Here is a 14,005-nt window from a genome sequence, read left to right as displayed (position 1 = left end):
CAGCTGAAAAACACCCCCACAGCATGATGCTGCCACCACCATGCTTCACTGTTGGGACTGTATTGGACAGGTGATGAGCAGCGCCTGGTTTTCTCCACACATACCGCTTAGAATTAAGGCCAAAAAGTTCTATCTTGGTCTCATCAGACCAGAGAATCTTATTTCTCACCATCTTGGCAAACTCCATGCAGGCTTCCATGTGTCTTGCACTTGCTTCCATCGGGCCACTCTGCCATAAAGCCCCGACTGGTTGAGGGCTGCAGTGATGGTTGACTTTCTACAACTTTCTCCCATCTCCCGACTGCATCTCTGGAGCTCAGCCACAGTGATCTTTGGGTTCTTCTTTACCTCTCTCACCAAGGCTCTTCTCCCCCGATAGCTCAGTTTGGCCGGACGGCCAGCTCTAGGAAGGGTTCTGGTCGTCCCAAACATCTTCCATTTAAGGATTATGGAGGCCAGTGTCACAGCAAAGGGTCTGAATACTTAGGACCATGTGATATTTCAGTTCTTCTTTTTTAATAAATCTGCAAAAATGTCAACAGTTCTGTCAATATGGGGTGCTGTGTGTACATTAATGAGGGAAAAAAATGAACTTAAATGATTTTAGCAAATGGCTGCAATATAACAAAGAGTAAAAAATTTAAAGGGATCTGAATACTTTCCGTACCCACTGTATACTTCAGTTTGTTTGAAGATCTTTGGGAAAGTGGTGAGATATACTACAGCAAATTGTTCAGAGAAATAAGCTACAGATTTAACGATTATCAAAATAGTTGTTAGTTGTGGCCTACATTTATGCCACACTTTTTGATTTTCTTCTTAGAGGTTTCATAGATTTACTGCAGCGGCTGTTTCGCCAGTTTCAAAGAGTCTGTCAACTGGCTAATCTTCAGTCATTTCTTATTAAAAATACACTTTATTAATGTTTTTCCCAGTCCACCATATTTTCTGGACACACAGACAGACACATGCTGAAGGTAATCTCCATAATCCTCCCTACTGGCAGTGTGTGTTTCTGCTGCTTTATGAATAGTGTAAACCAGAGTTATGATTGCGATACAGAACACAAACACACGCACGCAGATGTGATGTATCATAGCACAGATATATCTGCCTTCCTCCAATAGAATAGAGGAATTACACTGCTGTGTTATCTGCTTCCTGCTCAGAAGTGTGATTCACACAACTACCAAAATAATCCAACACTTTCAGATAGAGACACATGCAGGATTATATAGGGGGGAAGCTGTGTGTGTGTGTGTGTGTGTGTGTGTGTGTGTGTGTGTGTGTGTGTGTGTGTGTGTGTGTGTGTGTGTGTGTGTGTGTGTGTGAGAGAGAGAGAGAGAGAGAGAGAGAGAGTTATAGTGCTGTAAGATTGAATATAGATCAAATAACAAGACTGCATCGAAATTGCTTGCATTGCAGTCAATAGAGCTGTCGCTTCAGCTGAAAGATGCCCTGTTAAATAATTGCATTTACATGGATTTATTTTTGTGCATTTTTATATATTAAAAAAAAAAAAACTCCTTGCATCTTGTGATGTTTCTGGCTTACAAGCCATCTTTTATTTCTAGCCATATGTATACTGTTAAAAGGGGTTTGCGGTTCTGAAATATCTCACAAAGTCAGATTTTGCACCAGTGCAGTTGAAAATAAAAGTAAGAAGTTTTATTGGTCTGTGAGGTAGTGCCTACTTCCTGTGTAGTCATGTTAGCATTATTCTTCCAGTTTCCCAATAGTTCATTTCTGAATACACTGGAGATTTTTTGTCTCTTTTTCCAATAGAAATATAGAAACTATAGGGATGTGCCCGAAGCAGAATATCTTATTCGGAAAGGCACGGATAATGGCTTCGAAACGAATAACAGATAACGAATAATTCTGCCGAATAATATTTGGCTGAGACTAAAACAGTCATTCCTAGTGTTTGCTGGATAACTGGTGAGCCAGGGGATCATAGTGCGATACATAAACTCTAAAATCACGCAATAATGAGTGTGTGAAGCGAATGCGTGTGAACTTTATGAATGAAATGAGCCCAAATCAAATAACCAAGATGCTGTTGCCTCTCCGTGCATCTATCCAAAATCAGAGCTTGACAGGAGTAATGGCGACTAAAATATATCATACACATGTTCTACTGTTTAATATGTACATGTAATTGATGTAAACCTTGCACGATATGATACACAAATGAATGGAATTAGCACACGATCGCAAATCAAATAGCCATGCTCCGTTTCTGAGAAACAAACCTGCTCTCTGTCAAGATAATCAATATATATTTTCTACCAGGTCTACATGTTTGCTCCTTTAACTGTTGATGGTTTGAGAGGCACATTTGTTTAGTGAAGTTCAAAAGAGAGTCTCTTATGATAAAGAGAAATTTTGAATTCATTCAGTGCCTTCAGTTCATACAGTCGTGAATGACAGTCACTAAATTACTAAATGTTTGCCATGACATCACTCTGCTTGTATGGTCATTTATTATTATTATTATTTTAATTATTAGCTAATTTTATATTTAGAAAACTGAATAGGGGAAATAGTCTTGAAACAAATATTTTTCCATGCTGTTTTTGTTTTCCCACACTTTTCCAGACCTGGACATTGCATAAATCAAATTTCATGAATTTACAAACTGCATAGGAACCGGTGAGAATGCAGGGGGAGCATGATATTATACACAAATCTCTAAAATCACTATACAATGAGTGTAAATTCTATGAATGAATTGAACGCAAATCAAGTAGCCGAGTTCCTGTTGCCTTTTCCATACTTTCGAACTTGTGTCATCAGAAGCAAAATCAAATAGCCACACTGGGCTCAGACAGTTAGAAGATATTTAAATAAATGTTATAATCATTTTTTTTTTCAGTTATACAGTACTGTGCAAAAGTCTTAGGCACGTCAGTATCTTCACCCCCTCAAAAAAGGTTTTAAGCCAGTTATTTAAATCTTTTGCTGTAGTGTGTCAATAGGAAATATCCGTTCACATTTCCAAACATTCATTTTGCCATAATTGTAATAATCCAGTGAGATTTTGAATACACAATAAGACTGATAACAGCCGGTGCTCCACATGGAGATCAGAGCTCACCATCATCGAATCCGTCTGTGATTACATGAAGAAACAGATGAAACTGAGACAAACCAAATCCAGAAGAACTGTGGCCGTGTCTCCAAGAGATTTTAAGAAACCTGCCTCCAAAGCTACCTGAAAAATGATGCCCAAGTGTACCTGGACAAGAGCTGTTTTAAATGCAAAGTAGGGCTGCACAATTAATCGCATGCTATTCTCACGCGCATTTCGTCAGTAAAGCCGGTTCCCTGATTACCGCTAAATCGCCATCACCTGCTTTCAAATGAAGCGGCATTTAATAGACAGAGCCGTAGGTCACTGAAAAGCCACGCAATATCGCGTTCATATCGCAGATGAATCGCCTGCGATAATGAACGCGATATTGCGTGGCTTGTCCGTGAACTACGGCTCCGTCTATTAAAAGGCGCTGCGTTTAAAAACAGGTGATGGCGATTTAGCGGTAATCAGGGAACCGGCTTTACTGACGAAATGCGCGTGAGAATAGCATGCGATTAATCGTGCAGCCCTAATGCAAAGGGTGGTCACACAAAATATTGTTTTGATTTAGTTAATATAAGTTAATTGATAAATAAAATCTATTTATAACAGTATTTTTTAAAAACATCCTCACTTTACAGCATTTTTACACAAGTGCCTAAAACTTCACAGTACTGTATCTTTGCAGGCAGGTTTCTTCAAGCATCTTAGAGACACGGCCACAGTTCTCCTGGATTTAGTTTGTCTCAGTTTCATCTGTTTCTTCGTGTTGTAACGGTCACTTAGAAGCATTTACAGTAATTTGAAGTAGGATGTGAACTGTGCATGTGCATGGTGTGTGCGCGTCTACAAGAGAATGCGAACGGTGAGCAGGAGAAGAGATAACCGCTCTATCGACCTTGTACTCTTTTCCCTTTTACTTTCCTTTTTCTATTTGTGACCTAAGTTGAATGTTTATTTGTATCCTTTTCTCTCACTCATCCCCATGTATGCAGACGAGTGTGACGATGTATAAGTCATTTTATTAAACCTGGGGAAAATACGGCAGCTCTCGCCTCACGTGCATCATTTCCTCGAGCTCTACACATTCTCTACACATTTGTTTTTCTGGGCAATAACATTTCAACTCTGCGTTACAATGTAATCACAGACAGATGATGGTGAGATCAGATCACTGTGTGGAGCACCGGCTGTTGTCAGACTCCTTGTGTATTCAAAAATCTCACTGGATTATTACAATTAATGGCAAAATGAATGTTTGGAAATGTGAACGGATATTTCCTATTGACACACTACTGCAAAAGATATAAATAACTGGCTTAAACCCTTTTTTGGGGGGTGAAAATACTGACGTGCCTAAGACTTTTGCACAGTACTGTACAAGACATATTTTAGTGATATCTATGAAGAAAACAGATATATAGCCTGTAATACCATATATAAAACAGTCTTCTCAAGTAATTGTATGAACTTTTGGTTAAAGCGCCAACCACTTCCAGTTTTATCTGAATACAGATACAGATAGGAATAATTTTGAGATTGATACAAATACAAACACAGATACAGATAGTGGCGCCACTGTACAACCCTAATAGAAACATTCTTAAATAAAGATACATTTACTTGAGAAGAAAAATTACTTAATAGATTGTCTTGTTTGCTAAAAAAAAAAAAAAAAACATAAAAACTTTTCCTTGTGAATTGTGTTAATTTTTCTAACCCCACTGCTGTTTTTTCTTGTTTAAAGCACAAACTCAATTAACTTTTATGCTTTTTTTTCCAGAAAACAAAACTTAATGTGTCTTGATTTAAGAATGTTTAGATATTTTTAATGAAAAACAAGACTAAACAAGAAAAACATTTTTTGCAGTGTAGTTCTACCATGATAAACCATTTAAACGGCAGTTATTTCACAGGCATATGAGGGAGTCACATGGCTATATTATAGTGTGGCAAATAATAACGAGGAAGCAACATCATTTTATTCATGTAGTTCATTTAGAGAGGTTCTCTGAAACAAGTCTCCATTATGTTAAAAACTCACATTCTCATTACGACAAAAGTGTCAAATTGCTGCCCTACGGCAATGTTCAATTCCTCCTTGTAAATTCAGAAATGTCGATTCAGAAGAGAATTAATTTAACATACGACCCCGATGTTTGTCAAAATCACTAGCTTATTATGCCTGGAAGTTTCTCCTGCGGTCTTGGGAAAAAATCACTGACATTTCTGATTCAGACACCAATAAAATCACAGACGAGCAGCTGTAATTGCTGAAATTACCTTAAACCCTCACAAAAAAACAACAACTACATCTGAAAAAAGCTCTTGATTTTATTCTGCTGAGGTTTCTCTTCTGCTTCAATCACGCATACACTTCATAAAAAAGAATAATCACAAAGGAGATCTCTTTTATATCTCAACTATTTCTCCTAGATCTGCTCCACATTCATTTTATGACTATGTCAGTGAGTCTGTCATTTTAGGAGAAACATCTTTATGCTTAAATGAAACAGGCCAGTGAACTCCATTAAGTCTCATGCATCGTGAAAGAAAAGCTTCTGAGCGTTAAAATGTTCTTCATCTGATCTCTGACCTTTGTCTGCCTTTTCTCTCTTTCTCTCTCTTAAACTGTTTAGTCTGTCTGTACTGGGACTATAAATGTTTCTTTTCTACGTTTATAAATGAAGTGAATGGAAATGAATATTGTTCAGTTCAGTGTCTCCTGCACAACTATTGTGAAGTCAGACAGATAAACATATCATCAGTACACAGATGTGCTCATTTAACTGTGTGCTTGTGTGTTTGTTTAGGCTGCAGCGATGCTGATTTGAGAAGTTTAGCATCCAGACTCAAAGACTGGTTTGGGGTTTTGCACACAGATGCCAACAGAGACCTGAAGACCACCACGAGCGATGCTGCACAAGGACGTAAGTGAGCGTCTGTGTGTTTGAATGTGGTAAAAACGTATTCAATTGAAGCTCAGAGTCACAACTATAGCTTTATAACCGATACAGATACTGATTATTTGCATGTTTATATGCCTGATATCTGATATGCAGAAGTGATGTTTATTTATTCTTTTACTTCTGTTTTGACACAACAGCTCTGAACGGAACAAACTGTTTTATTTATAACACTTTTATCCTCCTTGCATACAAAACAAAACAACTTTAATTTCTACATCAATGAATAGATGGGTCTGAAATGCAAAATAAATAAATAAAGTGCACTGTCACTGAAGTGTCTTTTTTAAATAAAAGCTTTGATCAGGTAAGTAAACAGGTAACAAATAAAGCACGTGAAAATAATTATAACAAATTAACTAATTAAACAAACATAAAACATTCTAAACTGCCTGAATTAAAACAAGCATTGCTACTTTAGTGTAGCTTAGTATTCCTAGTTGCATCTTTTTATTTATAACAACAGCAGCAACACTGATATTAACAATAGGCATAAATAAGCAACACGTTTTGAAAGGTTTATGTGTTGTTATATGCTAAAGAGTGAAAACTATGGAAGCTTGTTTCCGCCACTAAATAAAAAATAAAAAAGGTAATTTCGACTTTTTATCTCACAATTCTGACTTCTTAACATGTAATTGCGAGTTATAAGTCAGAACTAAATGAAAGAAATAAACTCACAATAACACATTATAACACGCAATTGCTATATTTTTTGTTTATATTTTCACAACTCTGATTTTATAACTAGCAATTTTGACTTTATTTCACGCAATTCTGACTTTATATCACACAATTCTGACTTTATAACTCGCAATTGTGACTTTATAACTCGCAATTCTGACTTTATATCACCCAATTCTGACTATAACTCGTAATTCTGACTTTATATCACACAATTCTGACTTTATAACTCGCAATTCTGACTTTATAACTCGCAATTCTGACTTTATATCACCCAATTCTGACTATAACTCGTAATTTTGACTTTATATCACACAATTCTGACTTTATATCACACAATTCTGACTTTATAACTCGCAATTGTGACTTTATAACTCGCAATTCTGACTTTATATCACCCAATTCTGACTATAACTCGTAATTCTGACTTTATATCACACAATTCTGACTTTATAACTCGCAATTCTGACTTTATAACTCGCAATTCTGACTTTATAACTCGCAATTCTGACATTATATCACCCAATTCTGATTATAACTCGTAATTCTGACTTTATATCACACAATTCTGACTTTATAACTCGCAATTCTGACTTTATAACTCGCAATTCTGACATTATATCACCCAATTCTGATTATAACTCGTAATTCTGACTTTACAACTCGCAATTCTGACTTTATAACTCGCAATTCTGACTTTATATCACACAGTTCTGACTTTATATCACAATTCTGAGAAAAAAGTCAGAATTGTGAGATATAAACTCGCAATTGTGAGAAAAAAAGTCTGAATTGTGAGATAAAAAGTCAAAATTACCTTTTTATTTTTTATTACATGGTGGAAAAAAGCTTCCATAGAAAACAACTACTTTGCTGGAATAAGTATACATTGTCAGGAAAATAACAAACAAAACAATACATATTAAATACATCATTGCAATTACTGAATCCATCTCAACTGGCATGTTATCAGAATAAGTTAATATTGTTTATCAATAATGTCAAGTATATTATGTAATACCTGCTGACAAAGCGCTGTTTTTTTTCTATGCATTTACTCATAGTTTATATTTTAATTGTTTATTGAATCCATCCACCACTAGTATGAACCTGACCATCTCTCTCTCCTGTAGGTTTCGACACAAGCATTTTACCCATCTGTAAAGATTCCCTCGGGTGGATGTTCAACAAGCTGGACATGAACTACGACCTCCTCCTCGACCAATCAGAGCTCAGCGCCATTTACCTTGACAAATACGAGCTGTGCATGCGTCCGCTGTTCAACTCCTGCGACTCCTTTAAAGACGGAAAGCTGTCCAACAACGAGTGGTGTTACTGTTTCCAGAAACCTGACGGTGAGATTTGCAAAAAAATAAAATAAAATGTATGAGCCTATTGGGCTCAGTAGATGATCTTAAGATATATTTCATAATTACAATTAGCAATGTCACAGAAACACAGTTTTAAATGTGTGTTTCTTCAGGCATGCCATGTCAGAATGAGATGAACAGGATTCATTCTCAAAGCCGAAGGAAGACACTGATAGGTGGGTGGATTTGATGAACAGGTGTTAGCTCCTCCCCGACCAATCAGATATGACTTCGTGCATATTAATGACGGCGTATTTCTTGTGATCTTACAGGCTCTTGTTTCATGATGGAAAAGTGGCATTTTTTTAGTTATAAAAATAGTAATTTTTTAGTTATAGTTATAGTTGGAATGTGATTGTGTTTATCATTGCTGTATTCATCTCGTTTGTGTGATTCTCTCTGTCTGTAGGGACGTATGTACCGCGCTGTACTGAAGACGGTTATTTTAAGGCCACTCAGTGTCATGGCAGCACCGGTCAGTGCTGGTGTGTCGACAAATACGGCAACGAGATTGCAGGATCCCGCAGACAGGGAAACCCTACCTGTGGTACACACACTAAAACACACACACACACACACATGTATCCATGATGGATCCACACACCAGTGTTATTTTAGTATCATTTTCTATATATATTTAAATACTATTTTTAATCAAACATTTTTTAATTTGATTTGATTTTTATATTTTCAGTTGTCATTTTCATTTTATTTTAAGTGTTAGTAATGTTGTTATGTGCTTTTGCCATTTTTATTAGTTTTTTAAATGCCCATATATACTTCATCAAAGTAACATTTTTCATTTTTAAGTTTAAATGTTTTAATCTAATAGATTTATATTTTATTTTAGCTCTATTTCAGTTACTGTAAACAATTTTATGTTATGTGCTTTTGTCATATTTTTTAGTTTATATATATATATATATATATATATATATATATATATATATATATATATATATATATATATATAATAAAATTAGAAATGTTGCCTTGACAACTAACTGAAATAAAATAACTTTAAGTTGAAGTTTTTCATCTAATATACATTTTGTTTTATTTCAGCTTTATTTCACGTTTTATTTTAAGTTTTAGTAATTTTGTCATTTTGTCCTTTTTATTAGTTTTGTTTTATTAAATATTTCTATTTAACTTTAATGTAATTTTTAATATATAATTTTAGTACTTCAGCTTATTTCATTTAGTTACCAAGGCAACATTTCTATTTTTCTTTAAGTTTTTATTTTATTTTTTTCTAACATTAATATTTTATTTTATTTCAGCTTTAATTTCTAATGTTCAGTAGTCTTAGTTTTAGTTAACAATAACAGAACTCATGTATACACACACTTTGGTTCTTGATGTGTGTGTGGTTCTGACATCTAAAGCTCCATTATTCAACAGTGTTTCCCGAGTTCTCTTTCAAAATGTATAAAATATTTTATATATAATGAATGACTTTCCTCAGAACACACACACTGTCTATCCGCCTGACATCTTCCCTTTCATCTGCTTGTGTGTGTAGAGGAGGATCAGGAGACGTCTGGAGATTTCGGCAGCGGCGGTGCAGTGATTCTACTAGACGATCAGGAGGAGTCTCCGCAGCGTGGGCGGGGTCGACAGAAAGAGAGGCGGGGTCGGCTCCACCCCCGCGGGGCGATCGAGGATGACGAAGACGGAGAGGATGACGAGATTGGCTACGTCTGGTAGCTCCGCCCACCCATCTTCTGTTAATTAACCAGGGACCCATGTTAAAATGCACAGTTCTGAAGCCATTCCAGCTCCGCCCCTCGGACACGCACCCTTCCTCCTGCCCCGCTCTCATTCTGGATCTGAACTCGTCCTCCTCATTCTCCCTTTCTTTAGCCACCTCTTCATGTTCTGTCCTCTGTTTTCCCTCGTTCAAACACTCCTGGTCGCTCTAGTATTCTAGATGCCTCTTTGTGGCTCTAGACGGTTAGACGTGCATGACGAGATTGTTCAGCATTTCTGGGGCTTCTTACCAGTTCTACATAAGATCTTTTAAAAGGGTTCGTTCTCAGTGGTGGTATGCATGAACTCCACTGTGGAATGCATGAAACGACGGCTGAGACCTTTGAGGGTGAGGATCAGGTGGGCTTAAGCCAAACGCGCACTACAAGACTGAAGCTCATCATGCTTTCATGTTTTAAATCTGCCACAAGAGGCTGCAGATCATAGCGAACTCACAGCACGTGCTCGTCGTTGATGGTCTCTTTGTGTGAGACACATTGCAACTAGTCAGAGATGCTATAATAAATTTAAAACTAGTTCAAATCTGAGCAAAGAGCAACAACATAGAGCTAATGAGATTGCGAGAGAGCATAAAAGTAGGGTGATGCATTTGAAAATGGGGAAACTTTCCCCAAAGCACTGGGAAATGCATATTTCTAGTTTCTTTTAAATGTTCACATCCATGCAAAAATGACCTCCAACCCTTCCTCTTTGTGGTTTGTCACAGAGAGAGTTTGTGCAGGATGATCTTGTAATTGACGCATATTGACTGTGATAGGTTGAGTATAGTGTCACAAAAACAACACAAAACACAAGAAACTATGGATGATGAGCTTCAGTCATGTTGTGTGTGCTTGACTTTATGCTGCTTTCACGTCATTTCACAATTACTGTAATTAGAAGTAGAAAAAACCATTCACATCTTCTTGAACTCATAGTTGAAGTTGATGTTTTTCACTATTTTTCACTTGTTTCACAGTACATATTTTATTTCAGTTATATTTCTAATTGTTTTCTTGTTTTCTGAGAAATTGATTAAAAATTAAGAGAGTTCATTCTTAACAATCTGCCAATGGGGTCAGAAAAATGTAAAATAATAATAATTTTAATAAATCATTTTTTTTTTTTTTCATTTTAATAAATTTCAAGTTTATTTTTCTGACCCTACGGGGAGATATTTTTTCTTGTTTTTAGCATAAACTTGATCCAAAATCAAGCATATGTTTTTATCAGAAAACAAAACTTAATATCTCATGTCATGTTGCATTTGCAGTAAATGTATCTTGATTTAAGAATGTTTAGATATTTGTACCGGAAAACAAGACAAAAATGCTGAAGAAGAACAGCACTTTTTTGTGTGTGTTGACCATTGTGACATTCTGTAAAAACAAGCAAAACAGCAGCAGCTTCAACAATTAGCTTGTTATTCGACTGCCTGTTTGATATGATTTGATATTTCATTCGATTGCAACCATTGTCGTCTGGAGTGTCCTTTTGTTTTTCAATATGTTGCAAAAGAATATGAACATGAATAAGTGTATTTACCATTATTGATGCCTCAGTAACAAATAACATCTGCGTCCAAGAGAATCTGGTAATTGCAGTAATTCTGACACAAAGTGAATGCAGCAGTGAGCGAGTCAGCCGTGAGCCTGATATTATCATTTGTTAGTTGTTTTCAGCTGATGATTTAGTTTCAAAGTCCTTCATTCTGTTTTGTTGTGTTTTTTCTAAGGACTATGAGTGTTTAAGTGGATCGTGACCTTTGCGTCGGCTCTCTGTGCGATACGTTCACTGAAGCTTGAGAGTTTTGGCTTGACAGAATTCAGAAGTGATCAAACGGCTCGTCAGGCTGACCTTTTCAAACCATTACCGAACGCTTCCTCTCGCCGAAAAACAGAAGGCGAATGAAAAAGCTCTCGGCGTGACGGCTGTCGCGCGCTGTGCCGTTCTGCTGCGAGATGGATTTGGTGTCGTTAGCGCATCCGTGAATTTTGAAAAACTCTGGGCCCTGGAGTCACATCCGCCTTGAATCATTCATCTCGTTCTGCATTCGTCATTTGATCAAATCTGAAATAGTTTGATCCGACCCAATCCGTCAAGTTTAAACAGTTTTATAAGCACACGGGAGAATCGTGGTTAGATTTCTGCTTTTCAATCGCATATAGGTCTGAATTTCCCAGTTTTTTGGCGATCTCACCACTTGCTTAGCACCGCTGTCGATCCCACAATCCCCCGCTCGGCTCCTATAGAGAATGAACTGGAGACGGCCCCTCTTAGACCTTATCGGATGATCCACGAGGCTCAAACACAAACACTGCAGAAGAGTTTAGTGCTGATATCAGATCACAGCAGCTTAGTTCTGTTCCTCTGACTCGTTTCTCATCTTTCCGACACGTCTTTTCTCACTCGTGTCAGTGGTGTTTTGGGGCGTTCTGGAGGTTCTCCGCAGAAGGAAATGTCTCGCTCAGTGATCATAGACGCCGCTGCAGATGGATTATATGAGGCGTTTTGCGCCCAGAGGGGAGGTTTCTGGGTGCCCCTGAGGGATTATGGGTAACAGAGGAATGAACTGATGGGCTTTTGGCTTCCTAATACCTTTTTTCTTCATTCTTTTTTTCCTGTTTTCCTCTCGGTACCATTTCATTCCCTACGGAAATGATCATTTATCTTAGAGTAAAAGACACATTTACTAGATCAACATGATTTCAGAGGAATACATAATCAGACAAAAAGCATTTACTCACCCTTATGTTGTTCCAAACCTGTATGATTTGTGTTTTGCTATCTGTAAAAAGCAAAAGAAGGTTTTTAAAGAATGTTTTAGCAGGTTTATTTTCCATTACAGAACATAAAATCACCACAATCTTAAAAATAAAGGTTCTTTATTGGCATCGATGGTTCCATGAAGAACCTTTAACAACCATGAAACCTTTCCGTTTCACAATAGACTTTCTAGTGGAAAAAGGTTCTAGAGAATGTTCTTTACACTAACACATTGCCTACACTAGACTTGACACGACAAAACCCATTATAATCAGTGATGCTGTCTACACTGGATGCGACAGATTCCCGACACATCCTATTTCTGATGTACTTCAAGTGCTCGCACTACTTCTGACACGAAGAACAAATGAATTTGCCACAGTCGCTTTGTTGTATCCTGTGTAGACAGCCTCAAGCTGTTGTGGCGCGGTGTTAGACACGGTGTGAGAAAAATGTTTCCTTTGAGAACTGAAAGCTTTTTTGCCAATAACATTGCTATGAGACCCTTTTTTGGAACCTTTGTTTTGAAGAGTGTAACAGCAGTTCATTGTGACTCGTGCACTAGATTTCACGTCCCTTATAAGACACTTTAGGCCCTGTTTTAATGATCTAAGCGCATGGTCTGAAGCGAATGGCGCAGGTGTGCTTAGGGCTGTCCGAATCCACTTTTGCTAGTTTAACGACGGAAAGAATTTTCTGTGCACCAGGCTCATGGTCCAAAAGGGTTGTACCTAGTCTCTTAATGAGTCATGGGTGTGTTTTGGGTGTAACGTGCAATAAACCAGTCAGAGTCTCATCTCTCTAAGGTTTGCTATTTACATGGTGGAATATAGACACCCGCAACCTGACAAGTCATATATGTGTGTATTCCCACGATTGGTCAAATAATTAGCCAATTTCATTAGTCATTACTGCAAATGACTATCCATTATGACATGTAGGTATTTTTTATCTTTATGTACACAATAATAATCTTTTACGTTGTAATCCTTTTATTTTTCATTTTTGTCATGTTTGTGTGTGTAACAAGCAGAGTGTATGTTGTGGACCCACCTATAGGCGCTTATTACTAACGCGCCCTTTAAATAACAAAAAGTAACACTGCGCCATTGACTTTAGAGCAGGATTTCGTTGGTCAATGGCGCAGTCGTTTTCAGTTGCCTCAAAATAGCAACACGCCAACAATGCACCTGAACACACCTCGTTTTCAGACCAGCACGCCCATGGGTGCACAGATGGGCTCGAGTGCATTTGCTATTCAAACATCGTGGCACATGACGTGAAAATGATAACTGCGTCGGGCTGAAACTAGCAAAAAACACTTGTGTTGTGCCTGCCGTCGCGTTGTGCCGGGTGTCTTTTATGTGAGGAACAGACCCGCATTTAAT

The 14,005-nt window shown here is 37.3% G+C and overlaps 1 protein-coding gene across 5 annotated transcripts in view; it reads left to right on the top strand.

The window, feature by feature from the left end:
- Positions 1–10,913, top strand: part of spock1 (SPARC (osteonectin), cwcv and kazal like domains proteoglycan 1) — a 218,256-nt gene extending 207,343 nt beyond the window's left edge. For all 5 annotated transcript variants that reach the window (XM_048202739.1, XM_048202742.1, XM_048202741.1 and 2 more), the window contains 5 exons: positions 5,893–6,009; positions 7,863–8,084; positions 8,213–8,275; positions 8,509–8,646; positions 9,625–10,913. In XM_048202739.1, coding sequence (XP_048058696.1) covers positions 5,893–6,009; positions 7,863–8,084; positions 8,213–8,275; positions 8,509–8,646; positions 9,625–9,809 — 725 coding nt within the window. In that variant the 3' untranslated portion in view covers positions 9,810–10,913. The remainder of the gene's footprint in view (positions 1–5,892; positions 6,010–7,862; positions 8,085–8,212; positions 8,276–8,508; positions 8,647–9,624) is intronic.
- The last annotated feature ends 3,092 nt before the right edge of the window (positions 10,914–14,005 follow it).

Source organism: Megalobrama amblycephala, linkage group LG9 (assembly GCF_018812025.1).
Source record: "Megalobrama amblycephala isolate DHTTF-2021 linkage group LG9, ASM1881202v1, whole genome shotgun sequence".
In the NCBI taxonomy this organism is placed as follows: Eukaryota; Metazoa; Chordata; class Actinopteri; order Cypriniformes; family Xenocyprididae; genus Megalobrama; species Megalobrama amblycephala.
This window is presented reverse-complemented; position numbering and strand designations above follow the sequence as displayed.